This window comes from Podarcis melisellensis, assembly GCF_964234715.1.
Source record: "Podarcis melisellensis genome assembly, chromosome: 10".
NCBI classification, from domain to species: Eukaryota; Metazoa; Chordata; class Lepidosauria; order Squamata; family Lacertidae; genus Podarcis; species Podarcis melisellensis.
The window spans coordinates 9,637,366-9,664,228 of record NC_138542.1 but is presented as its reverse complement, the minus strand read 5'-3'; the positions used below and the strand labels follow the sequence as shown (position 1 = coordinate 9,664,228).

The following is a 26,863-nucleotide window of genomic DNA, read 5'->3' as shown; positions in this document are numbered from 1 at the left end:
GCGGGAAGGTAAACGGCGTTTCCCTGCACTGCTCTGGTTCGCCAGAAGCAGCTTAGTCATGCTGGCCACATGACCCGGAAGCTGTATGCCAGCTCCTTTGGCCAGTAAAGCGAGATGAGCGCCGCAACCCCAGAGTCGGCCCCGACTGGACCTAATGGTCAGGGGCCCCTTTACCTTTAGCTTTATTAGAATTCCCAAGTGACTGTCAAGCAGGGAGGGAGGGTGGAAGAGAGAGTGGAATTCTGGAGGAGGCTTGGAAAGGGAGCGTGAATGTTGGGGGAGGCAGTTGAGAGTCGGTTGAGAGTGGTGGATTCTAGAAGGAGGCACTTGGTGGGGGACCTGAAGCTGGGCTGGGCAGCTCTTCGGGATCAGTAGTCCAGTAATAGGATCAAGTGTGTCCATCAGTGCCCATGAGAAGGAACTCTGAAGGTAGGAGCTCCAAGGCCCAGAGGAGATGAGTGGCATAGAAATACTGTTGTTGTTAATAATAATAATAATAATAATAATAATAATAATAATGTTGTTTAGTTGTTTAGTTGTGTCCGACTCTTCGTGACCCCATGGATCAGAGCATGCCAGGCACTCCCCTGTCCTAATAATAATAATAATAATAATAATAATAATAATAATAATAATAACAGCAGCATCACCTGTCACTGGTGCATGTGGCTTGGCTCCCTGGCTTGACTTGTCCATAGCTGTTGATAGCTTGGCAGGTCCCCAGCTGTGGTCCCCTGATTATATTTACTGTTGTGAATACTGTAACTGGTTGGTTACAAGTATCCCCCACCCTCCTGCCCCAGACTGGTGCTGTGGCGCCTGGACTGAGAGAAGGAGAGGGTGCCGGACATAAAAATGGAACCTTGGAAGTTGTGGTATGTTAATTCCATGGGGAATCCATTCCCCACATGTGCAGGGAGGTTGTGGCGCCGACCTGAGTGAAAAGGGGCTGGGCTGGGGGGGGGAGCAGGCCCATCTTGTCCCAGCCCCTCGCCCTTCCTCCTTCCAAGCCAGGGGTCGGGGCGTCGTGTGCCCAGGCAGGAGCAGAGATTGTTGGCAGTCAGTGGTGATGTGGGCATGGGCAGCATGGCAGGGGAGGGAAGGCTTGCCTTTCCCTGCGCTGCTGCTGAGCTGCTCTGTGCCACGCAGGAGATGGAGGGATGTTGGCTGTGGGGAGGCTGCAGACTGAGAAAAAGAGCTGAGGAGGCTGTTGGGGTGGGGGGAAATATTGAGGGCGATCTGCCCCAGAAGAAAATCGTTGAGGAGGGCCCATAGGACCCCTGTCCCCGAGAGTGGATGCCTATGTCAGGAGCATACAATGTCCTTCTTCCTTCGCAGGGCCATGGTTTAAGAAAGGCTCTGGCCAAGCAGCAGCCCAGCGGTGCCATGATACAAACCAAAATGTGCAGGTATGCTGTGACTTTCTGTGGCGGGGAAGTATTTTCCTGTCATCTTGCCAGCTGGAGGAGAAAGGCCTGATTTAGATATTCCTATAGTTTTATAGAGGGACGCGGGTGGCGCTGTGGGTTAAACCACCGAGCCTAGGACTTGCCGATCAGAAGGTCAGTGGTTCGATTCCCCGCGGCGGGGTGAGCTCCTGTTTCTCGGTCCCTGCTCCTGCCAACCTAGCAGTTCAAAAGCACATCAAAGTGCAAGTAGATAAAGAGGTAATGCTCCGGCGGGAAGGTAAACGGTGTTTCCATGTGCTGCTCTGGTTCGCCAGAAGCGGCTTAGTCATGCTGGCCACATGACCCGGAAGCTGTACACTGGCTCCCTTGGCCAGTAATGCGAGATGAGCGCCGCAACCCCAGAGTCGGCCACAACTGGACCTAATGGTCAGGGGTCCCTTTACCTTTATAGTTTTATGGAGGTTTCTCTGCAGTCCACCTGGCCAGGACAGGGGGTGTGATTCTTTCGCATGCCAACACCGCATCCCAAGGCTGGGCTGGGGCAGTTTAAGGATGGCACGACTGGTGCACTCACACCGGGCACCACGCTGCAGAGGGGGCTAAAACAATGCAGGCGAACAAGAGGGAAGGCTGCCAAATTGTAGGGTCATACAGGGCTCTGTTGACATTTGAGATTAAAACCTGTGGAGGCCCCTAGGAAGTCAAAATCTCACTGGGTTCCTTGCAAATGATCTCCTGATATGTTTTTTATTTTACCAACCAACAATATTAATAAACCAATTTTATTATGCAAAACAACAGGATTTATTTTGATCTGTTGTCACAGGCCCATAGGCTGGTGTCTGCTCTGCCCATTGGGTAATCCAGCTTTGGTTGGGAATGCTTCTGTGGAGATGAATCCCAGAATTCTCTCCCCCTCCTCCCGGTCATTCCTTCCTTCAGACTGAAGCAGAAATGGTGTGTGGAACTGGACCAGGGGAAGAATTGGCTCTCCTTGCCTTCTTAGCCCATAAAAAAGGTAAAGGACTCCTGACAGTTAAGTCCAGTCATTAATGACTCTGGGGTTGCGGCTCTCATCTCTCTTTACTGGCCGAGGGAGCCGACGTTTATCCACAGTTTTTCCTGGTCACATGGCCAGCATGACTATGCCAGAGCAGCGCATGGAAACGCTGTTTACCTTCCCACCTATTTATCTACCTATTTATCTACTTGCACTTTGACATGCTTTTGAACTGCTAGGTTGGCAGGCGCTGGGACCAAGCAACGGGAGCTCACCCCATCGTGGGTATTCGAACCGCCGACCTTCCGATCGGCAAGACCTAGGCTCAGTGGTTTAGACCACAGCGCCACCCACGTCCCATATTTTTCTCTAATTTCTGTATCCCATGAAAATGCCCTTCCTGAGATTCTAGCTAACCTCAACCAGTGTTCTCAATTACCATAATGAACCTTGGGAAAAAAATAGATACATAATTCAACAGCTGCAACTGTTGCAAATGTGAAATCAAACTATGGTTTGACTCTGGGTAGTGTGGCAGAATTGGGAGAAGCAGCTATGATTTTTGCTCCATGCTTACTCAGTCACGGTCAGCCATAGTTTGGTTTAGTGTTACATGCAAACCAAACCAGTGTCTTTATTGGCATCCTTAGTTTTGGCAAATTTATTTCTTACAACCTGAAGTTAACACAATCTTGTTTAATTGTAGTTTAATCTTAAAAAGATAGAAAAGTATTTTATGAAATACATAAATTCCATTTGGAAAGGATAGAAAAGTAAAATGTGAAATGATTCTTGCAGTATCATTCCTGATGCGTAGCTCACTCGTCATTCTTTTTCCCTGCTGATTTTCTAGATAATCTTCATTTTCCCTTTTATTTTGATTCCGGATATGCAGATCAAAAGGGAGAGCCAAAATGACAGCCAAGTAAATTTCATCTTTCAGCAATGGAAACGTTTGCTATACAAGGGAGCGGGGGGGGGGGGGGAAATCCATCAGATTTTAGAGCATAAAGCAACATGAGCTTTTGTAAGGGCAGTTAATTCAGGGCCTTGAAAAAGCACAGAGTATTTAGAAAAACAGTACTAGCAACTCAATCCTATGCACTCAGAAGCAAGCCGCATAAGTTCAACTTGGTTCCCTTCTAGATAAACGTGTTTAGGACTGCAGTCTAAATTCAACGTCCATTTGAATTTTACTTTCCTTCTATAATTGATACATACCTTATTACTTGCCTGAACACTGTAGCAATTTCCATTCGTTTTGAAGTTGCTCTCTTAATTCTATTACCCTTTGCACATTCTCCTTCAGATCTGGTGCATACGTTCCAAAGGAAGGTGTAAAGTCACTCGTCAGGGGTTTGATTATATCTTGCAATAAGGTTACCTCAGTATCCTTTTAAAAAAAAAGCCAATAAAACATGATATTCCAATGAATCCATACTGATTTATGGATTACATCTTTGGAACACCCCTCCTCAGGAACTATAACTGGTTCTTTCATTTTTAAGAACATCTTTTGTTCTGCTTGGTTGTTTGATGATTTTATGCTGGCTTCCATGTTTTAATTGCTTCTATTTTAGTTGTTGATTAATTGATCTTGTTTTAATGAGGAAGGGGTGTCTCTCAGTGGTAGAGCACCTGGCTTTGTACACAGAAGGTTCCGGATTCAATTCTCAGCATGTTCAGACAGGGCTGAGAATGTCCTCTGTCTGATACGCTGAAAAGATTCTACCAAGGAAGGGAGTTCAAAATATATGATTGATAAATCAGCATCAGGGGTCATGTGCCTCAAATACAAGTTTAATAGGAGGGTTATGAGAACCACTCTTGATCACTGGTATGGGGATAATGAAAGCTAGATTGTAATTGCTATGCATATGCACATTTTCCAGGGGACTAGAGAATGTAGAAATATGGAACAAATACAAAAATTAAAAAATAGGGTAAAGGACCCCTGGACGGTTAAGTCCAGTCAAAGGCAACTATGGGGTTGCAGTGCTCATCTCACTTTCAGGCCGAGAGAGCCGGCATTTGTCCACAGACTGTTTTCTGGGTCATGAGGCCAGCAGGACTAAACTGCTTCTGGTGCAACGGAACACCGTGACAGAAACCAGAGTGCATGGAAATGCCGCTTACCTTCCTGCCACAGTGGTACCTTGGGTTACAAATGCCTCAGGTTACAAACGCTTCGGGTTACAAACTCCACTAACCTGGAAGAGTCATCTCGAGTTGAGAACTTTGCCCCAGGATGAGAACAGAAATCGTGTGCCGGCGGCGCAGTGGCATCAAGAGGCCCCATTAGCGAAAGCACACCTCTAGTTAAGAACAGTTTCAGGATAAGAACGGACCTCCGGAACAAATTAAGTTCATAACTAGAGGTACCACTGTACCTATTTATCTACTTGCACTGGTGTGCTTTCAAATTGCTAGGCTGGCAGGAGCTGGGACAGAGCAACAGGAGCTCACCCCATCGTGGGGATTCAAACAGCCGACCTTCTGATCAGCAAGCCCAAGAGGCTCAGTGGTTTAGACCATAGTCCTGAAGGGTATCACATGCTGGGGAAATTCTTTGATATGAAAATGTAATTTTGCACTGGAATTAGGCTACAAGACTGTTCAACACTTTACAGAATATATGGATGACACAAACTTTTTATGTGGGGAGGCAGAAAATGCAATGTGTTCTCTCTGGTTCTTTCCTCCTAAAAACCCAATATGATATACTTATTTTGTCATTAAGATCAACTTTTTACCTGAATGAGAGCAAGAATGTGAGACTGTGCCAAGCCTTGCAGCAAGCGAATAAGCAAGGAAATCCCATTTTGCCCAACACTCTGGTTTGGTCCAAGAACTATAATGGTTAGGTCAGGTTGATAGCTGTATGCAACTGGAAGAATGAGTCCAAGGGCAGGAGAGAAGAAGTTGTTTGTTTCAACACCCTTCAGTTAAAAAATAAAACAAAATTAATACAGTCGTATAGTCACAAACCCAAAGTCAATCAATTGGTTTTTGTTCCGAAAAATAAAAAATTCCTAACCACTAGGTGCATGTTTGGGTAGTAAGCTCAGTGCAACACATTTGCAAAGTAGGGTTTCTAAGCAATTTATGCTCGAGTTCATCCACCTTCACACAACAAATGTGTTTACAGGACACATATCGATATTTCCTGCAGTCAACAAGTAAGGCACAGGCTTCATACATGTGTAGACACACAGCCTTAAGAACATATACCGTATTTTTCGCTCTATAAGACGTACTCAACCTTGAGACGCACCTAGTTTTTAGAGGAGGAAAACAAGAAGAAGAAAAATTCTGAATCTTTTATTTCTGTAGAGCCTCTTTTCAAAAGCTTCATTTTGCAAGTGAACAGGAGAAGCATTTTAACAGGCATTAGTGCTTGGATTTCATTCTCTCACGGAAAGCCCCAGAAAAATATGGGATCATCTGGCCGTTTGGAGAGACAGAGGCACATGGTTTGGGCAGTGATGGAATCCAAGATTGACTGAAGAGGGGAAACAAGAATAATGTTTTCCTGTCTGTTTGTCAAGTTGCTCAGGGGGCTAAAAAAGGGCTACCACACAACAACCTCACAACAACCCAGTGAGGTTAAGGTGGCCCTCTCTGCGCAGCGCCTCTCCAGTTTCTCCTCCTGCTTCGCTGAAGAGGCGCTGTGCAGAGAGGGAGAGCTGCGCAGCGCCATTCGCTCCCTAAGACGCACACACATTTCCCCTTACTTTTTAGGAGGAAAAAATTGCGTCTTATGGAGCGAAAAATACGGTACACATATTTGCAATCCCTAACTGGCTCAAGGTTCCCAAACACTTGGGTGTCATCAGCCCTTGAAATCAGGGGATATTGCTCAATGTTTAGCTCAGCTTCAAGCTCACACTCTTGCACCCTCTATAAATTATACTTAGGGAAGAAAAGGAATCTGAAAAATGTTAAGCCTACCTTTTCCCAGTTCACGGTTATATTGTATTTGGTGTCCGATTTCTTTGGCGGCTTAGCACTGATATTTATCAGGAGAACTTTGCTGTGAAGCAAAAAGGAGGAGGTAGATTCTACCAGAGTGATGGGAAACCTGTGACACACACACACTGGCTGTTGTTGGATTCCCAAGCTATGTCAACTCCAGCCAGAATGGTCAGTGCTAAGGAAGGATGGAAGTTACAGTCCAGCAAAACTTGAAGGGCCACAATTTCCCCATTTGTGTCCTACTAGATGCCAAATACGAATACTTTATGAATTAAAGCAACAAGTAACTGGGCTCTTGTAGGGCTGGTTGAAATCCACATAACAATCCTCACATTTTAGGAAGGGGTCATCTAGAGTCATAGAAAACATGGGAGAAACTGTCTGTAAATAATCACGATAGCCAACTCGTTTGTTCTTTTTCCATTTTAGCAGATATATTTTCAAAAGATGCTCTAGAAACCAGTCTGGCAATAGGAAGACCGATTTACAGTTCAACCATAGGCAAGTACACTAAGGAGGAAGTCCTACTGATTTTCATTAGACTTGCTCCCAGGTAAGAATGTGCAGAACAGTAGACCGAGGAATGAGTCTATCTCCATCTCTTCAATGTCATTTTAAAAACTTGCCCAAATTGTCATCAGCAATATAATAGTACAGTCTGTAGTTTGGGCGTTTAAACCCACCTAGCAGGGACTGGGTATGAAATCCTTACCCATCATCCAAATCAGTTTTCACATCCACGTCACCGACAGACACACACAGGACTCTGCAGAACGACATTAAAGTGTTGTAACACACATGAAAATAGATGAGGCATTTAAATTAGATACCATGCACAAAAATAACATGCCAATAAGCTGTACGTAAAAAGAGAGGCAGGGCGAACAGTGCAAGTAAATTTACAAAATATAGCCAGGTAAGTAACTAACAAACAAGCAGGCAGGCAGAAATGATGACTAAAGATCCAGGGAATAAACTACAAATGGATGACAAAAGGGAAAAAGAAAAGAATTGTGCCTTGTATTCTACAAGCATGTGTCAAGCTCTCTAGTTCACAAAAGAACCGTTTCAGGATTGCAGAATCTGGAACTAAAAGTATCTGCATACATGGAGTGTCACTCAGAATGGTTAATACTTTGCACCTGCATGTGAGAAGCGACAAACATATTTGCACCAAAGCAACGTAACAAGTGTCTCTTCACTCCCTGTGCAGGAGAAAATATGTGTTTTTCATCACATCTAATCCTGGGTCCTTCTACCCAATTATACAAACTGAAAATACGCACAAAAAATATATTAAGATTTGTTTTCCTAATGTCAGGAATTATCCCAGTCCTGAAAAAAGGTAGACATTATTGCTCTGTAGCATTGCTGCGCTCATTAACAAGAGGTAGCACTAAGCAGTTATATAACTAAAGCGTCTTAAACGTTTTATAACTGAACAACTGAACTCCACAGAAAAGCACAGGATGCAAAAGGCTTTTTACTCACTTTTGTACCTTCAGGTTACGGCAATGTTTTAGAGCGATAGCGGAAGAAAGAGATACTTCAGATGAGACTGCGAGACCGTTGGTCACCTAAAGAACAAGGATACAGTGGTACCTCGGGTTAAGTACTTAATTCGTTGCGGAGGTCCGTACTTAACCTGAAACTGTTCTTAACCTGAAGCACTACTTTAGCTAATGGGGCCTCCTGCTGCTGCTGCGCCGTAGGAGCACGATTTCTGTTCTCATCCTGAAGCAAAGTTCTTAACCTGAAGCACTATTTCTGGGTTAGCGGAGTCTGTAACCTGAAGCGTATGTAACCTGAAGCGTATGTAACCTGAGATACCACTGTACTTTTATTTCTATTCTGAAATGCAATCAAGATGTGTTTAAAAGCACAACTAATAAAAAGGTTCCCCTTAAAACAGTCTGTTGAGTATATCTTTGTGCTGCAAAGTAAAGGAGACCACGTTCACCATTCGTAGGAGCCAACTCCTAGGGACAGAGGCCCCTTCACCCCACCCCCTATAAAATATTTGAGGGGGCCCGGCTCCTCCAAAGTTGATGGGCATTGCCATTCAAATGGCATGTGTGCGCCATGTTTTGTGATCAATTACGCAAGACGGGCTTACCTGGGCCTCCCAATATTTTATTCAAATTGGCACCCCTGTCACCATTACTAACTGAATTGGTGGTCGTGAACCCAATTTTCTCTGGATTTTTCCCAATGATCAAAATAAGCAAGGAGCTGGAAAACAAATGTAGCTATTGCCTCCTAATAAACAGGATGCTGAAATTTAATGGGGAATGTCTTTTAACAATGCAGATGTGGTAATCTTTATATCATAGCGAGGGGTGATACCCACCTAAGTCTGAGTAATGTTAGCTATCGCCCAAGGTGTTTTGAAACATATATGTCATATCAAGATTCAGATTTGTATGCATAAGATACATATCCATGTAAAAGTAACACAAGTTAATATACATAATACAGCTAACGAACACGTTGGGCTCTAGAGGCTTTAAAGCAGAGCCTGGATAGCAACCACTCCCAGACTAAAGAAGAATCAGGAGCTACAACATGCACAATTGTGACTGTTGATATTACCTCGTTTTTAATGATTTTGTCAAGGACAGCCAACATGTTCCAAAATGAATTTAAGTCCTTTCCTTCTTTCACAAGATCAGCATCAAGTCCGCTGCAAGAGACGTGTTTTTTGAAACAGGTCACAGTCTGGGAAAGCTGGAATAACTGTGCAATCTGAATAATGTGTGAAATTGTTAAACCTATATCAAGGCATATAATTAAGCAGCAAAGGTTATGCTGTCGTTCTCCAACGAGGAGCCGTCTTTTACTAAGCATTAGCATCATTTGGCACATTTTACGAAAACGGAAAATGAAGGCAGAGAGACGTGAGGGTAAATGGGAGAAATCCAATCAGTTTATTAGTGCATGGTCTATAATTGTAGATTGTTCTTGTTCTCCTAACTCAGTATTAACTGGTTTGACACACTGCATGCCAATATCAGAGAAACTGATATTGAAGTTAGCTGCAGGTGACGCTACCCAAAAAAGGATTAGGAATATTCCAAGTGTAGAAAATAATAATAATTATTGCTTTGGAATTTGCATTAACAGGCACTGCAATCTCTCATAAACATACGCTATTCCTGACCTGCAACAGTATGGCTAACCTGAGAAGGGCCTTGAGTTCTTTCGTATCCTTTTCCTTCTCAATTTGAACAGACGGCGAAAGCAAGCGTGCATTGCTTTCATCAACGGCGACGGTTGTTTTAATATGAGGTCTTGGAAATGAAATATTTTTCATGTGGAGCTCCAGAAACATGTCTGTTTTGATGGCCTCTTCAGTATTCGGTCTTCCAGCTTCTAGTGGGGTTAGGAGTTGTGCCCTGGTACTGAGGTCTTGCAATGGAGCTATGTCTGAAAACAACAGAAAACATCAACACACAATGAAAAGCTTAACTCTTAACAGAAGACAATCAATGCCAGTGTTTCTCAACCTGTGGGTCCCCAGATGTTGTTGGACTACAACTCCCATCATTCCTAGCCAGCATGACCAGTGGTCAGGGATGATGGGAGCTGTAGTCCAACAACATCTGGGGACCCACAGGCTGAGAACCACTGATCTCTGCTGTTAACACTGCATACATTCCCATCTTCTCCAGGAGTTCCAGAGGTCTTCAAGAATGAACAAGGTTCTGAAATCCAGCCCACAAATGAGGGATAGCCAAGGTGGTACTTTCCAGATGTTGCTGAACTCATATCCTCCCAGATCATTGGCCACACTCGCCGGGGTTGATTGGAATCCAACAACATCTGGAAAATGCCACCTTTGCCACAGATCATACTGTGTGTATGCTTCTAAATAGATGGAATGGCTCAGCAGAAATCAACAGAGCAGGTTTCTAGGAAGGCAATGTTAAAAGTTACGTAAATTTTATTCAGAATCTTGCTCTAGCCTTACCTTTTGTAAACACCGTATAATATTTAACCATTCAGGAGGGAAAACCTGGAACCACGTGCTATGCTCTACAAGCCAGATGAATTGTTTCCCCTAAGCCTAAACATGTTTAGCCTCAATGACTTCAACCCAAATATACTGGCCAAACACCCCCTCATTAGACTATCCAGTGTAAACTTGCCATCATTTCATTTGAGTGTTGGGTTGGAAAGTGAGGGGGGCAGACTAAAAATTATCCATGTTCATTCAATCAGTTATATTCCCCCACTTACACAGAATCCCTATCCAGCTATATCAAGGTCTAGCCAAAGTTTCCTCTAAACTGACAGACTAGAGAACTTAGTTGAACTGGAGGTCTAACTCCAGGATTATCTGAACCTGAAAATATGTGTTGCTTTAATACATTCACTGCATTCGTTTTATCAATTTGTCTGCACTTTAGAACACATTTTAGACAAGTTTGTCATTACCTTCATGCATCAAACACTTCCAGTATGGTTTGTGTACAGCTCTTACATTGTGGATTGATTCTAATGCACTAACGAAGAGACAAAAGAGTGTAGGAAAGGTTATCTACAAAATACACACACAAATGAGTATCAACCCAGTCCCTATATTGTTTAAAAGCAAGAATCTGTAAAGATGTTGCATTAGCAAGTTGCAATGACACAGGACAGAAAAAACTTTTAAAATATCACAGGTTTTGTGGCATGGGTGGCGCTGTGGGTTAAACCACAGAGCCTAGGACTTGCCAATCAGAAGGTCGGCGGTTCGAATCCCCGCAACGGGGTGAGCTCCCGTTGCTCGGTCCCTGCTCCTGCCAACCTAGCAGTTCGAAAGCATGTCAAAGTGCAAGTAGATAAATAGGTACCGCTCCAGCGGAAAGGTAAACGGCGTTTCTGTATGCTGCTCTGGTTCACCAGAAGCAGCTTAGTCATGCTGGTCACATGACCCGGAAGCTGTACGCTGGCTCCCTCGGCCAATAAAGCGAGATGAGCGCTGCAACCCCAGAGTCGGTCACGACTGGACCTAATGGTCAGGGCTCCCTTTACCTTTACTTTAAGGACTAAAAAATGTATTTTTGACATAGCAGAGTCTGGTCCTTCAACTATATTAGTATTCAATAGACCAGGCATAGGCAAACTCGGCCCTCCAGATGTTTTTTTAGGACTACAACTCCCATCATCCCTAGCTAACAGGACCAGTGGTCAAGGGATGATGGGAATTGTAGTCTCAAAACATATGGAGGGCCAAGTTTGGCCATGCTTGCATTAAACTAATAGGAAGATGGCACATGGGTGCAGATAATCAAACCAATCACTTGTGCTAGGATGAGGAATGGAAAGGAGGAGAGGCAGCTGTGGATGAGGAGCAAATAATTTTGCTCTTTACATGAAGGTCTGTGGTTTATATTGCAAAACTCTCCGTTGTACAGAGCTGGGGGAATCCTGACCATGGACTAGCAAACAAACAAAAAGAAACTATGCAAGTCAGTCGGTAATCAACACATTTTTACATGATGTGTTAAAGGATGACAGGCATGTCCTTCCTTGCCATGCAAGTGTTTTATTATGGTGCATGGAGCTCAGCCCAAATTCCAACACAGTGACTATATACCCAGCTCAGCGACCAACCTCTCCTCTGTAGGTTTGCTAGTTTTCTGTTGTTCACAATGAGGTTTCACTTTTAAAAGTCTCATTAAGTTTAACTTCTTCATTAAATATATAGTAAAGGTAAAGGGACCCCTGACCATTAGGTCCAGTCGTGGCCGACTCTGGGGTTGCGGCGCTCATCTCACTTTATTGGCCGAGGGAGCCGGCGTACAGCTTCCGGGTAATGTGGCCAGCATGACTAAGCTGCTTCTGGCGAACCAGAGCAGCGCACGGAAATGCCGTTTACCTTCCTGCCAGAGTGGTACCTATTTATCTACTTGCACTTTGATGTGCTTTCGAACTGCTAGGTTGGCAGGAGCAGGAACCGAGAAACGGGAGCTCACCCCGTTGCGGGGCTTCAAACCGCCAACCTTCTGATCGGCAAGCCCTAGGCTCTGTGGTTTAACCTCCCCAGCCACTCTGGGTGGCTTCCATAGAAACCAAAAATACAGTAAAATATCACACGTTAAAAACTTCCCTGAACAGGGCTGCCTTATGATGTCTTCTGAATGTCAGGTAGTTGTTTATCGCTTTGACATCTGCTGGAAGGGTGTTCCACAGGGCAGGCGCCACTACCGAGAAGGCCCTCTGCCTCGTTCCCTGTAGCTTTGCTTCTCGCAATGAGGGAACCGCCAGAAGGCCCTCAGCACTGGACCTCAGCATCTGGGCATAATGATGGGGGTGGAGACGCTCCTTCAGGTATACTGGACCGAGGCCGTTTAGGGCTTTAAAGGTCAGCACCAACACTTTGAATTGTGCTCGGAAACGTACTGGGAGCCAATGTAGGTCTTTCAAGACCGGTGTTATATGGTCTCGGCGGCCGCCCCCAGTCACCAGTCTAGCTGCCGCATTCTGGATTAGTTGTAGTTTCCGAGTCACCTTCAAAGGTAGCCCCACATAGAGTGCATTGCAGTAGTCCAAGCGGGAGATAACAAGAGCATGCACCACTCTGGCGAGACAGTCCGCAGGCAGATAGGGTCTCAGCCTACGTACCAGATGGAGCTGGTAGACAGCTTCCCTGGACACAGATTTGACCTGCGCCTCCATGGACAGCTGTGAGTCCAAAATGACTCCCAGGCTGCACACCCGGTGGTCCTTCAGGGGCACAGTTACCCCATTCAGGACCAGGGAATCCTCCACACCTGCCTGCCTCCTGTCCCCCCCAAACAGTAATAAATAGTACATACTTCCAAATATACTACCAATGTCTTCCAAAAACAGCAACTTCATGCATGAAGATGGGATACAAGATTTGCTTATTTCAACAGGGAATGATTGAGCAGGGGATTAAAACTTCCTCAGTTAAGTGAACTTAAAATGTGCTCCCCGTTTGGCTGAATTCTGCTCACATATGGAGATAATGTTTACACTGGAGTTATTTTCAAGCACTGCTCATGCGAAAGGAGCATGGATGCCCCCATGTTCAGCCATCCCACCCCACATGTGATTCCCACAGCCCTTTTTGCTTGCCCCCGTCATGTGAGTAACTCCTGGGGGGAGCGGCAGTCTTTTATTCCAGACATGCAGACACGTGCGCACAAACCTACACAAATACCTTAAGCATGGCGCCATTTCTCCGGACAAACGTGGCAATGGATCTCCAAGCAAAGTTTTTAGAGTCATACAAACTGATTCAGACAGCGACCTCAGATGATATCCGCCCTAAAATACATTTGAAAATATATACTGAATTTGCCGTAGCTCGCTATTGCCATCTCGTGTCACATTTTCACATTGCACTTTACAACACACTTGAAACGTTTCATTTGCAAATGCCAGCAAGGCAGGGAGCAGGTCTTCCAGGACTCATAGCCAATCTGGGCACAGCCAAAATGCAGAAACAGCCTCCCCTCAGAAGGACGTATCCACAGACTCCATTCTTTTCAAAGTATGTTAAAAAACAAGTTTGTTCACCCAGGAGTTTCTTGACTGTTAATTTTAATTTGGCATATGTCACCACCTACAGTGGATAATGTCTTCCAAGAAGCCTTTCCTGGCTCATTCATTACACATTTTTAGGGGCCAGGCAAAATTGTTTTTCTTCAACCAGGTGTTTGGCTGATTAACAGTCTATAATCTTTTACATGTATCTGTGAGAGGGGGTTATTGGTTTGGTTTGGTTTGGTTTTATTATGTATTCTGTCTTTTCATTTTGTCTTTTTATGATGTGAACCACTCTGTGATCTTTGGATGAAGGGTAGTATAATTAATTAATTAATTAATTAATAATAAATTCCCGTTTATTATTGGTTATTATTGGTTTATTATTGTTCTCTAATGTGTCTTATTACTTTTGTACAACACTTAGGCTATGGTTTGTTTGTTCTTGGTACAGAGTGGCAAGTAAGTGCTTTAAACAAATAACAAAAAAAAGCTTGCAGCATTTAAAGTTTACCTCCAGAACCACACATAATTTTCCTTTCGCCAACTGCATTAGGAAATGAGTGAGGTGGGCAAAACATTCCGGCGTAGCGCTCATCTGACCCTAGAAAATGAGAAAGAAAGATACAAGCAGCTCATCAAACCAGAAAACCACTTCTGGGAAATTTGCCTGTTCTCGCTCTTATATGAAAAGAAATTTTAACTCTCAAGTCAGGGGGGTGGCAAATATATATGCAGAAGATTACTTACCTCTGGGTCACCAATTCCGGAATCGTAACCAGCAGAGACCAAAACAAGTTCTGGATCAAACTAAGATTTTTTTAAAAAACCAAACAAAACTGTCAATACATTATAGTGCACTCTGAATGAAGCTATAGAAATCTGCCAGTAATACTTCAATTCAAGCAGATACATTGGCATGTGAGTATTGATGGTCTACTTAAATGGACTGCAAATACTGCTTTCTCATTCTCTATAAATGGTACACATTGACCTGCCTTACACCAAGTTAGACGGTCGTCCACCTCACCCGCTCTTCCCCAACCTGGTGCCCTACAGACTTTTTGAACTAAAACTCCCATTTTCTGTAGGCAGAATAGCCAAAGGTCAGAGATGAAGAGAGCTGAAGCCCAGGAACATTTGGAGAGTGGTACCAGGTTGCAGAAGTCTGCTCCGCTTGGACTCGTAGCCTCTGGAGACCCTAGGGACTGAATCTAGACCCTTAAGCATGCAAAGCATTTACAGTGGTACCTCGGGTTAAGTACTTAATTGTTCCGGAGGTCCGTTCTTAACCTGAAACTGTTCTTAACCTGAAGCACCACTTTAGCTAATGGGGCCTCCTGCTGCCGCTGCAGTGCCGGAGCCCGATTTCTGTTCTTATCCTGAAGCAAAGTTCTTAACCTGAAGCACTATTTCTGGGTTAGCGGAGTCTGTAACCTGAAGTGTATGTAACCTGAAGAGTAAGTAACCCGAGGTACCACTGTACTCTACCACATACAAATGGCATCTCCACTAACAGAACGATCATTGTACTCTAAGATGGGTCGCCAACCTTTTCAGGCCAGTGGGCACATTTGGCATTTTGAGAGTGTGCTGTGGGGTGCCAGCTGCTGGGGCGAGGTACAGCATAAAACAAAATGGCTGCCACGTGGAGTGTGGCATAGCCCAAAATGGGAGAGGCTGAGCCTCCCTTACGCTTACCAATTGGAAATCAGATATGTCACACCGGTCCTGATTGTGTAAAATCAATACTGCATGATCTCCACATACACAGAGGTGCCATTGTTATCAAACAGGGAGCATTCCTCAGTAACAGGATGAAAATACAAGATGGCCACCACACAACCACTCTCATTTCACAGAAATCGCTTAGAAGATACCTGCACATTTTACCTCATAAATTTTTTCTAGGAGGGCTGGGGACTTTTTTTTTTAATGAAAGCTCAGAGTCTAGGGCATCTGTCCAGGGACACTGGTGAAAGCCTTCGCGGGCATCATGGTGCCCACAGGTGCCAGGTTGGCAACCCTTGCTCTAAGCTCCTCTAAAACTACCAGCATCTCAAGGCTTCTATTTACTTTCCTCTGTGCTTGCTGATAATAGCTGTATATTTCTTTAATCACTCCCTAGTCAATGCAGTTCTATCTGATAACTGCCTTCACCCCTGTGGACCATTTTTCTAGAAGCAACAACATAAAATACCGTATTTTTCCATGTATAAGACTAGGGTTTTCCCCCTAAAAAATAATGTCAAAAATTAGAGGGCATCTCATACACGGGTACATCTCCCCCCATTTTCTTAAATCTGAGTCTCCAAAAACAGGGGGCGTCTTATACACGGGGGCGTCTTATAGACGGAAAAATACGGCAATCACTATAGCAGAAGATCATTTCTCAAGATGCCGCTACCAAGGAATATGTTGAAATGGCTTTTAGATACAATTTCTAATTCATGCAAATGAGATTTACAACATTCAGAATGGGGGAGGAAAGTTACCTCAAAAGCCAATGGAAGCAACACATGAAGAAATACGGCTACATAATCTGCATTGCCCATTCCAATCTGCAAAGGCAATGCATTAAAACAGAATGAACAAATCGCTTTTAAAACTGTCAAGGCAGTCTAAGATTTCATTAAGACCTCAGGGAAATGATCCAAGGCTTCAAAGAATGAGGCAGAGTTGTGGCTCCTGCCATTATCAGAAGGATCAAATCCTAAAATTGTACATTGAGTGGGAAGAATCTTACATGCCTGTTTAATGCTGGATTGAGTCACAACTGACAACATGTAAATAGAATACAGATGTGAAATTCAGTTACAGGGTTTGGCTGTGTTTGTTACCATTATGACGGAAGCCATGTCAGTACAAAATCAATTAGCATACCTGGGAAATGCTTTTCTGTGCTAATTAGAGATTACCGCTAACCAAGGGATGTGTACATGGGAAATGAATCTTCTCCTTATTTGTTTGTTAAAAAGTTATCAGAACACACGCAACACAGAAAGATTATCTGTGAAACAGTATCATGCAGATGCAGTTATCTGTACAAACTTTGCTATGTTACATATCAGGTTATAAATCCCTTTTCTAATCTGTTATTCATCTAAGCATTACAAACTCTTATCACCAATTCCATAACCTTCAGCTTCGAATCACTTTTAACAAACTGGGTTCGACTCATTTTACACCTCTCTTGATACCTTACTATTGCAGTCTAAAACATTTTTAAAAACATAAATAATCAAGGTAACAATTGAAAAACATTTTTAAACAGAAATTGCACCAGGTGCATGACTTCTAGAGCTTATTGCAGTTGCATTCTTAAACTATCTTGTGATTTACCTTATTCCAAGGCACATTTATATTGAATCCTTTTCCTTTCCCCTGACCAACAGCATCATAATCAGACTCTCTAAGTGTAGGCCAATACTGCTGGTGTTCATACCGATGCCAGGAAAAATAGAGGACACTGGAAGCAAGAACAAAACAAGGTTAATTATGCCATTAATGCTCACCTGAAGGTTTTTTTCAGCATGCGCAATCACCAAATTTGTACCTCAAGAGTGAACGCGAAACATGACAACATTACACACTGGCCTGGTCCACATGTCCACTAAATCAAAGCATGGCTTGGAAGGAATATGTGATTTACAGGAGAGGAGATAGTGAGCATTTTGTCCCTATTCTAGTCATTCTGCTGCCTGACATGTCATCCAAACCTGGGCTCATTGCTTAGCTCTCTCTCCTGACTAGCCATGAGCTGTAACCAGGGTTTGTCCTGTGGTATACAGTTCATGGTTTATCCAGGAAACCTAAACCACAAATCTGGATTCAGATGACATGAGATGCCAAACCATTATTATTCATAGCTGTCAACTTACAGATTTGAAAATAAGGGACAAGAAGCCTTGAAAATAAGGGACCAGCAGCCAAAAAAAGGGACCTGCAGCCTCACCTGTTCCAGGCACTCCAGTCTTCCTGTCCTCCTGCAGTCTGGTCAAACTCATGCTGGTAGCTTCAAGAACACTGTCCAACCAGCTTTGTAACCAGAGGTTCAACTGAATAGAATCTGAATCACATGCACCACAAGGCCTATGCAGCCTCAACTTAAGATGGCTCCCCGGCCTGGCTTTGCACTGCAAAGTTTGCAGCAGCACGTGCAACAAAATGGCGTCCAGCATTCAAAAAAACCCTCAGCTTGCATTAACTAGCCACACACAAGGCATGCAAGCTCCACCCCCCAGTCGTTCTTAGACTTCTTATTGGGTGAGCAACATAGCCAAGCAACACAGTTGTAGCTTCCCTCCTCTGTGGCCGGCAGGGAGGGAGGGAGAGGAGCTGCTTCCTTTGAAATTTAAGGGACATCATTTAAGGGACATTTAAGGGACATCCATCAATAAGGGACAGCAGCGGGACATGGCGCTGGAATAAGGGACTGTCCCTTCAAATAAGGGACACTTGACAGCTATGTTATTATTACAGCAAACAGCCAAACCACTCTCTCTCAACTTTGGATTTCCAAGTTCACCCAGAAAGCTAACAGGTAAATTGGGTTTTGAAGTCGTTGTCCTGAACACAGGCAAACCTGGAAAAGGTCTGAATTATTTTTTTTAATACTCTCTATGGCGCTGTGGGTTAAACCACAGAGCCTAGGACTTGCCGATCAGAACGTCAGCGGTTCGAATCCCCATGATAGGTGAGCTCCCGTTGCTCGGTCCCTGCTCCTGCCAACCTAGCAGTTCAAAAGCACGTGAAAGTGCAAGTAGATAAATAGGTACCACTCCAGCGGGAAGGTAAACGGCGTTTCCGTGCACTGCTCTGGTTTGCCAGAAGCGGCTTAGTCATGCTGGCCACATGACCCGGAAGCTGTATGCCGGCTCCCTCGAGCAGGATGAGCGCTGCAACCCCAGAGTCGGCCACGACTGGAGCTAATGGTCAGGGGTCCCTTTACCTTTACGGCACAATGCAGCTATCCCCAGAAGAATTACAGGATAAACTGGAAGAATGAACTGACATAATAAAAGATGGGCGTGAATAATAAAAAATATAGAACATGATGCAAGACACATAATGATAAAATAGTTATGTTACAACTGAACATCATTCTAAGTGTGTGTGTGTGTGTAGATTTTACAATGATCAGTTTTAACGATTTATGCATCTTAAGGATATCAAAAAGTGCCAAAATATGTCAGGAACTGACATGTTCTATTAAATATGCTTGATACCCACTTCCAGACTAATTGCAAACATTTTGAAAGGCATATACAATGTTGCTCCAAATCTGTAAAAACAAGTAAACATCAAACCTTGGATCTTCATTAAATATATATTGAATTCCTTGTCCGTGATGCACGTCCCAGTCAACAATGAGAACTCTGCAGGAACCAACAATGACAATATTCAGTAGAGAAGCAAGAAAACCTCTAGGCCAGAAACTAAGAAATGTAGAGACCAATATATACTTAACCTCCGCAGACCATATTTCCTTTGGGCATATTTTGCTGCTATAGCAACATTGTTGAATATACAAAACCCATTGGCTGCATTTCTCTGGCTGTGGTGGCCTGGAGGCCTGCAAGCAAGCAAAGTGGCAAATTAAGCATTAATTAATAGAACCACAGGAACCTAGATTTGGAAGTGGGGCTTATAGGTCACCTAATCCTCTGGTCAACGTAGGAAATCCAGAGCTAGAACATCCTCAGTGGATGGCCATTGAGGTTGAATCCTGACAAGACAGAAGTACTGTTTTGGGGGACTGCGGGCGGGTCAGATCTGGAGGACTCCCTGGTCCTGAATGGGGTAACTGAAGGATCAGGTGTGCAGCCTGGGAGTCATTTTGGACTCATAGTTGTCCATGGAGGTGCAGATTAATTCTGCACCATGGAGGTGCAGATTAATTCTGTGTCCAGGGCAGCTATCTACCAGCTCCATCTGGTACGCAGGTTGAGACCCTACCTGCTTGCGGACTGTCTTGCCAGAGTGGTGCAAGCTCTGATTATCTCCAGCTTGGACTACTGCAATGCGCTCTACGTGGGGCTCCCTTTGAAGGTGACTCGGAAACAGCAACTAATCCAGAATGTGGCAGCTAGACTAGTGACTGGGAGTGGCCACTGAGACCACATAACACCAGTCTTGAAAGACCTACATTGGCTCCCAGTATATTTCAAAGCACAATTCAAAGTGTTGGTGCTGACCTCTAAAGCCCTAAATGGCCTCGGCCCAGTATACCTGAAGGAGTGTCTCCACCCCCATCGTTCTGCCCAGACACTGAGGTCCAATGCCAAGGGCCTTCTGGCGGTTCCCTCCCTAAGAGAAGTGAGGTTACAGGGAACCAGGCAGAGGGACTTCTCGGTAGTGCTGCCCACCTTGTGGAACGCCTTCCCATCATATGTCAAGGAAATAAACAACTATCTGACTTTTAGAAGACATCTGAATTCAGTCCTGTTTAGGGACGTTTTTAATGTTTAATGCTGTATTGTATTTTTAATATTCGATTGGGAGCCATCCAGAGTGGCTGGGGAAACCCAGCCAGATGGATGGGGTATAAATAATAAATTATTATTATTATTATTATTATTATTATTATTATTATTATTATTATTATTATTTATCTAGAGCTAGAACATCCTCAGTGGATGGCTGTCCAGACCTTGCTTGAAGACCTCTACAAAGGGACCACCCCTCTAGGCCTAATTTCATGCTGTTGATGAGGAAGGAGAAAACCTGAGGAGAAAGTGGGTGGTAGGAAGGAAGGAGGAGAAAAAGAGGGTGCCCTGTCCCTTTTTGTCTGTGGACCCATCTACCACTTCTTCCTGCCTTGGCCCGCCACCAACATGCCGTATCAACAGATAAGCTTCTGAGGAAGCACACCCCACAATGGGGAAAAGTTCCCCATCCCTGCTCTTGGTTACTGGTCCCATTTACAAATGGGACTGGAAAACACACAGGGTTTCCGATAAGAAGAATGATCTTGTTGTTACCTTATTAGAGCCATCCCATTTCGTGTTTTCCCCGACATCACAGCATCCACCATGTCCAGAGTTCCTCCCACAGCCAATTTGGCACAGCGATACGTGGTCTAAAGAACAGCAGAGGTTGCAATTCAAGTCTTTCACCACTCTGAGAAGGAGCATTTTGGAGCATATTTCAGCGCGTCAAAGTAAGCCTAGTACGTTCCCTTCCTTCTCTCTCTTGACATGAGGCCCAGCAGAGAGATGCACACGGAGATTTACCCATGTGAAAAGTTCTATATCAGAGTTTCCCAAACCTGGGTCTCCAGCTGTTTTTGGACTACAACTCCCATCATCCCTAGCTGACAAGGCCAGTGGTCAAGGGTGATGGGAACTGTAGTCCACAAACAGCTGGAGACCCAAGTTTGGGAAACCCTGTTCTATATAGAAAGTGATCATTATTGTGTCGGCACATACCGGGTGAAAGAAAACGGCATCGTAACCAGCCGAGGTTTTTCGGAGCTCCTCTTCTGTCATTTTTGGAGTTCTCTTCACAGTTTCCAAATAATCTGAGCTGGGGAAGAAAAAATGCCTCGATAAGACCGATAAGGCGGTGAATTTGCAGCCCTCCAGACATTGTTGGACTACAACTCCCATCATCCATGACCACTGACCAAGCTGACTGGCACTGATGGAAACTGGAGTGTAGCAACAGCTGGAGGGCCACAGGTTTTCCACGGCTAACCTAGAAGGACAAACAATTCTACCTTTTCTTTTTGGCAAAAAGAGATTGGGAACAGGCCACAAACTTGTATTCAGGCTTGGAATTGCTTGGCCAGAAGTGCAGGATATATCAATTTAATATATATATACATAAATATGGGAAGACAGGAAGCAAGTATGCTCACAGCTTGCCCTCTTTACCATGGTTAAGGGGAAAAGGAGTATGATATCTCCAATTAAAGAATTTCAAGTTCGGATTTAGACTAACTTGTATTGAGCTTCAGCTACTTCCAATATCTTTCCTATCAACCTGAACATTATGAAGTATTTCCTGTCTTTCAACCTAGGCCTCATCGGCTTTTTGCAAAAGGCCAGGATTTCATTTCCCATTTTACATACAGGTCTTAGGGTTAGGCTATTTCATTATAAGAACAAATTGTGTGAGGAAAGTTTGAGGAAAATATCAAGGGGTGAATTCCTTTTCTATTTCTTGAACATAGCGATGGAAATGCATCATGACAGACGTCAGACCTGTGAACCAACATGACCTCTTCTTCAGTTCCTTCTCTGACAGGTACAGAGACGCATCTTTCAACCAGGTTATAGCATTTAAGGCGCTCATAGCAGGAAGAAAGCCGCTCAGGGACTTCAATGTCACAGACTGGGCTGAAAAACAAGCAAATGTTTTATTTTTGCAGTAAAATCACCAAGGAAGCATCCATATTACTACTGAGAGAAAACAATTTTGGGGGGCAGGAGAAATTAAAAGTAGACATTTTCTCTCTCTTTAAACCACAACTTTAACCCCTGAATCTGAAGTCCTGAAGAATGATGATTAACTTTTAATTTTTTTTTTAATCATCCATAGGCTAGAACAACAACAAAAAGGAGAACTTCAGAATAGCCTTGTTCACATGTTTCACTGAACACAGGTACAAGCTGTCTGTACACTCATACAAGTGTTTGTGTGAAAGAGCGTACAATTGTTGACTGCAGTTGTGAGTTACTTAGCAGAAAACAGGATCACACATGTTGTTCTCAAACCACATTTGTAGTTGTTTGTTCTTGGTTTTAAAAAACTAAGATTTAACTTACAGTGGTGCCCCGCAAGACGAATGCCTCGCAAAACGAAAAACACGCAAGACGAAAGGGTTTTTCGGTTTTTGCGTCGCTTCGCAAGACGAAAACGTCTTGCGAGTTTGTTCGCTTTTTTCCTAAAGCCGCTTGAAGAGGCGCAGTTGCGATGGACCGCAAGACGGAAAACATCGCAAGACGAAAAGACTCGCGGAACGAATTATTTTCGTCTTGCGAGGCACCACTGTATTCTTAGTAGTAGTAGTATTAAATTTATATACCGCCCTATACCCAGGGGTCTCAGGGCGGTTCACGGAATAAAATCAAGATATAAAAACACAAAATACATAATAAAAATAAAAACAACAACTCAATAGCGCCCCCCCAAAACCCCCCACACATTTTAAAAGGGCATAGAACTTACTCATCCCAAAGGAGCTTATGGCTGGTCATTTCATCATCATAAACCAATGCTGTTCCAGAAGTCATGCCTGTAACTGAAACAAACCATAAAGAAGGCTGATCATCAAAGAATTGATGCTTTTGAATTATGGTGCTGGAGGAGACTCTTGAGAGTCCCATGGACTGCAAGAAGATCAAACCTCTCCATTCTGAAGGAAATCAGCCCTGAGTGCTCACTGGAAGGACAGATCCTGAAGCTGAGGCTCCAATACTCTGGCCACCTCATGAGAAGAGAAGACTCCCTGGAAAAGTCCCTGATGTTGTGAAAAATGGAGGGCACAAGGAGAAGGGGATGACAGAGGACGAGATGGTTGGACAGTGTTCTCGAAGCTACTAACATGAGTTTGACCAAACTGCGGGAGGCAGTGGAAGACAGGAGTGCCTGGCGTGCTCTGCTCCATGGGGTCACGAAGAGTTGGACACGACTAAACGACTAAACAAGAACAAATATGTCAACAACAAATTGTCGCTGTCTTTCCTCTACTTTGAATATATCCCATATGGTAATTTATGGACCTAATAGGTATCTAAAGCTATTTGCATATAAGAATATTTTTAGTATCTTATATTTTGGAAATGTACAACCAGTTTTTTCTTTAAATTTTTTTGGGGCCCCCAAGAGAGTGGGGCCCTAAGCTATAGCTTGTTTAGCTTATGCGTAAATCCGGCATGGGGAAGGTGTTCAAAAAGGGCTGACGGGCTGCCGCCTCTGCAGGCAAGGGGTGATGTAACAGGGCTCCTGAGGCTCTGAGTGTGTTTCCTCACAGAAGAGCTGCAGAAATAATGTAGTTGGCCAAGGGAGCCGTGGACTCCGAAAAGTTGAAAACCTCTGGGTTAGTGTCGGACTATGACTTCAGCCATGAAGCTCATTGGGCGACCTTGTTTGGGCCAGTCACCAGGGTTGTTTGCAAGAATGAAATGGGGAGGAGAGAATCATGTACACCTTGAGCTACTGGGAGGTGGGGAGGTGGGATATAAATGTAATTAAATGAAAATAGTAAATAGAGCTCATGCAAACCAATCAGGTACTCTTCGCTTACACTCTGTGCACATACATTGCTGCCTATGCCCTTCCCCCCATTCCCTTAACATGTGAACAGGTAAGTAACCACCTAAGCCAGGCATGTCCAAAGTCCGTTTGGGGGCATAATCCGGCCCCACGGCTGGTTTTCTCTGGCCCCTATTTCTTTAAAAAGGTCAACAATTTCAATTGTAAAAAAATGTCAACAACTTCAAATCTGGCCCTCTTTGAAAAAAGTTTGGGCACCCCCAGCCCTGGTGCTGAATTGAGAAAAAAATCTTTTATTAAATCTTAGAATTGTAAATTTGTAAGGTACCCAAGGGTCCAACCCACTGCAGTGCCTGGAACCTGGCATTGGGCTGCAAGAATGTACTGTAAGCTATCACATTTTCAAAATGTCTGATAGCCAAGTTCCACTACTTTTCAAAGGCTGGGAGTAGTGGCTCTCTCATATTGTACCCATTATGGAATTAAGACTTGAAAAGAAAGTACTAGCACAGTTTGTGTTGTGGATATGCTATTTCCATAGTTTACTTGACATGGTTCAGACTGACCAATGCATTGTTTTCAGTGACAGTTCTGGCAACTGAAGCTGTGAAATGTGCTAGGGGCAAGCATTTTTGTTGTTGTGAATTCTACTGATGTTTACAACGTTATCTGACCAATAGTACACAAAATCTGGCATGTGAAGCATACAATATGCGTTAATTTTTTTTGAGAGCTGGCTTGATGTGGTGGATTTCAAATTATTTTAAAATACGTTTGCACGTTGTTTTATGGTCTCCCTTATTAAAGGAAAGGATTAAGGTGTTAGGAGAACCTTAGAATTTGAGGAAAAACTATACCATACAATGTACTGTATCAAACTACAGTGGTACCTCGGGTTACAGATGCTTCAGGTTACAGACCCAGAAATAGCACCTCGGGTTAAGAACTTTGCTTCAGGATGAGAACAGAAATTGTGCGGCGGCAATGCAGCGGCAGGCCCCATTAGCTAAAGTGATACCTCAGGTTAAGAACAGTTTCAGGTTAAGAACAGACCTTCAGAACGAATTAAGTTCTTAACCCTAGGTACCACTGGATTTTACATGAATAATGCAGGTACTCTGAATTTAAAAAGAAAGCAACATTGTTAAAAACAAGGTGTTACATAATAAGATAATTTGTCTCAAATCTGCCCAAATCAATGTGGTGGTTTTGTATCTATAAGTGCATTGTTAATAAACAAGCAACTAAAAAAGTATGTTTATGTTTCCTGTCTCCCCCCCCCCCCAACAAGCAGATATAATGTGTAACTCTGGGAAAGGGGCGGGGGGCGCCGGAGGGATCTTTGCACCACGGCGCCGGATATGCTTAAGACGGTCCTGCAGGTCCCCTCCCAAAAAATAAAATGCAAAACATGTCATGCGTCTCTTGGGGTTACCACTGAGCAGATCCTTGTTGACGGCTTGAAGCTCAAGCAAGGAACCCTTAATGCCCGACGGTTAGCAAAAGGACGTGGTGCCTCTGAGCATGTGCAGAGTGCAGTTTCTGCCCCTCTCTCCCGCAACTTCGACCAACTGCAGCAGGAACGGCAAAGGATCAATGCAGGTCCCTGGTTTTATTTGAGAGTTACTTTTGACCTACCTAAGGTAAGGCGGGCCGATGCTTCTGTCTGCTGCACCCAGCGCGGAAAACAAAAAAGGTTAAGCAAAGGGTTAAGAGTGGAGATCTTCCCTCCTGCTAAACCTCAGGGACTCTCCGTTGTGTGCAGAGAGGAAAGACAGATCAAAGGGCTTGAAGGGCGGAGCGAAAATCTTCCGCTCCTGATTAGCCAGGGGAAATGGAGAAGAATTCTTCGTCGGCCCAATGAGAATCCGCGATGCAAGGGACAGGCGCAGATTTAGGAGTGTCAATCTGCATCGCCGCCTCTCATTGGGCTTTCAGGACTACTAGCTAATCCATTCAAGTGCTGAGTGGCGCGCGAAAGGCGAGGCTGGCAAAGCGTTTGCGGCCGCGCAGTCACGGATAAAACAAGGTTGTGTGGATGGGATAGTATCCATTCTTTAGTTACAACGTGTCGGCTGTTTAAAATGACTTTTAGGTGTAAAAAAGCATTATGAGTTTTCACTGAACTGGCGTTTTCCTCTGGTTTTGTAAATAATAATAATTAATAATATTAATATTATCAATAGTATTAGTATTATTAATAGTATCAATATTATTAATATTAATTAATAATAATATTATTATTAATACCCCACCCATCTGGCTGGGTTTCCCCAGCCACTCTGGACGGCTCCCAACAGAATATGAAAAGCACGATAAAACACCAAACATTAAAAACTTCCCTAAACAGGGGCTGCCTTCAGGTGTCTTCTAAAATGTAACACTAATGTGTCAACAAATGAAACTTATCTGTAGAAAATGCAACTTGAAAAAAGAGGGAATGCGTGTATTTTTGTAAACAAAAAAATCTAAGTGTACAGATGTCTTCTAAAAGTCAGATAGTTGTTTATTTCCTTGACGTCTGATGGGAGGGTGTTTCGTATGGCGACTCCATACCCTCCAAGATTTCTCCGATGAAAATAAGGAGGTCCTTTTATCAATCAATCAATCAATCAATACCCTGCCCATCTGCCTGGATTGCTCCAGCCATTCTGGGTGGCTTCCTATGTATATAAAAACATACTGTAAAACATTTTTTAAAAACCCTTCCCTATACAGGGCTGCTTTCAGATGTCTTCTAAAGGTTGTATAGTTACTT

The 26,863-nt window shown here is 43.8% G+C and overlaps 1 protein-coding gene and 1 long non-coding RNA gene across 2 annotated transcripts; one reads left to right on the top strand and one right to left on the bottom strand.

The window, feature by feature from the left end:
* Positions 1–311: 311 nt before the first annotated feature.
* On the top strand, positions 312–7,925 carry LOC309379055. The gene is made up of 3 exons (XR_014172326.1): positions 312–429; positions 6,814–6,937; positions 7,890–7,925. It is a non-coding gene; the product is annotated as an uncharacterized lncRNA (long non-coding RNA).
* On the bottom strand, positions 3,007–25,887 carry HDAC10 (histone deacetylase 10). The gene is made up of 21 exons (XM_081927739.1): positions 25,744–25,887; positions 23,059–23,131; positions 22,092–22,226; positions 21,315–21,411; positions 20,868–20,965; positions 19,355–19,459; positions 19,194–19,262; positions 17,227–17,353; positions 16,380–16,445; positions 14,635–14,694; positions 14,399–14,488; positions 13,559–13,665; positions 10,822–10,889; positions 9,564–9,810; positions 8,977–9,067; positions 7,876–7,961; positions 7,097–7,150; positions 6,361–6,442; positions 5,163–5,348; positions 3,631–3,802; positions 3,007–3,367 (listed from the first exon to the last, which is right to left on the bottom strand). Exons 2-20 carry the CDS (start codon positions 23,121–23,123, stop codon positions 3,635–3,637), a joined length of 2,001 nt encoding a protein of 666 aa, XP_081783865.1. The 5' UTR covers positions 23,124–23,131; positions 25,744–25,887; the 3' UTR covers positions 3,007–3,367; positions 3,631–3,634.
* Between the last annotated feature and the right edge of the window lie 976 nt (positions 25,888–26,863).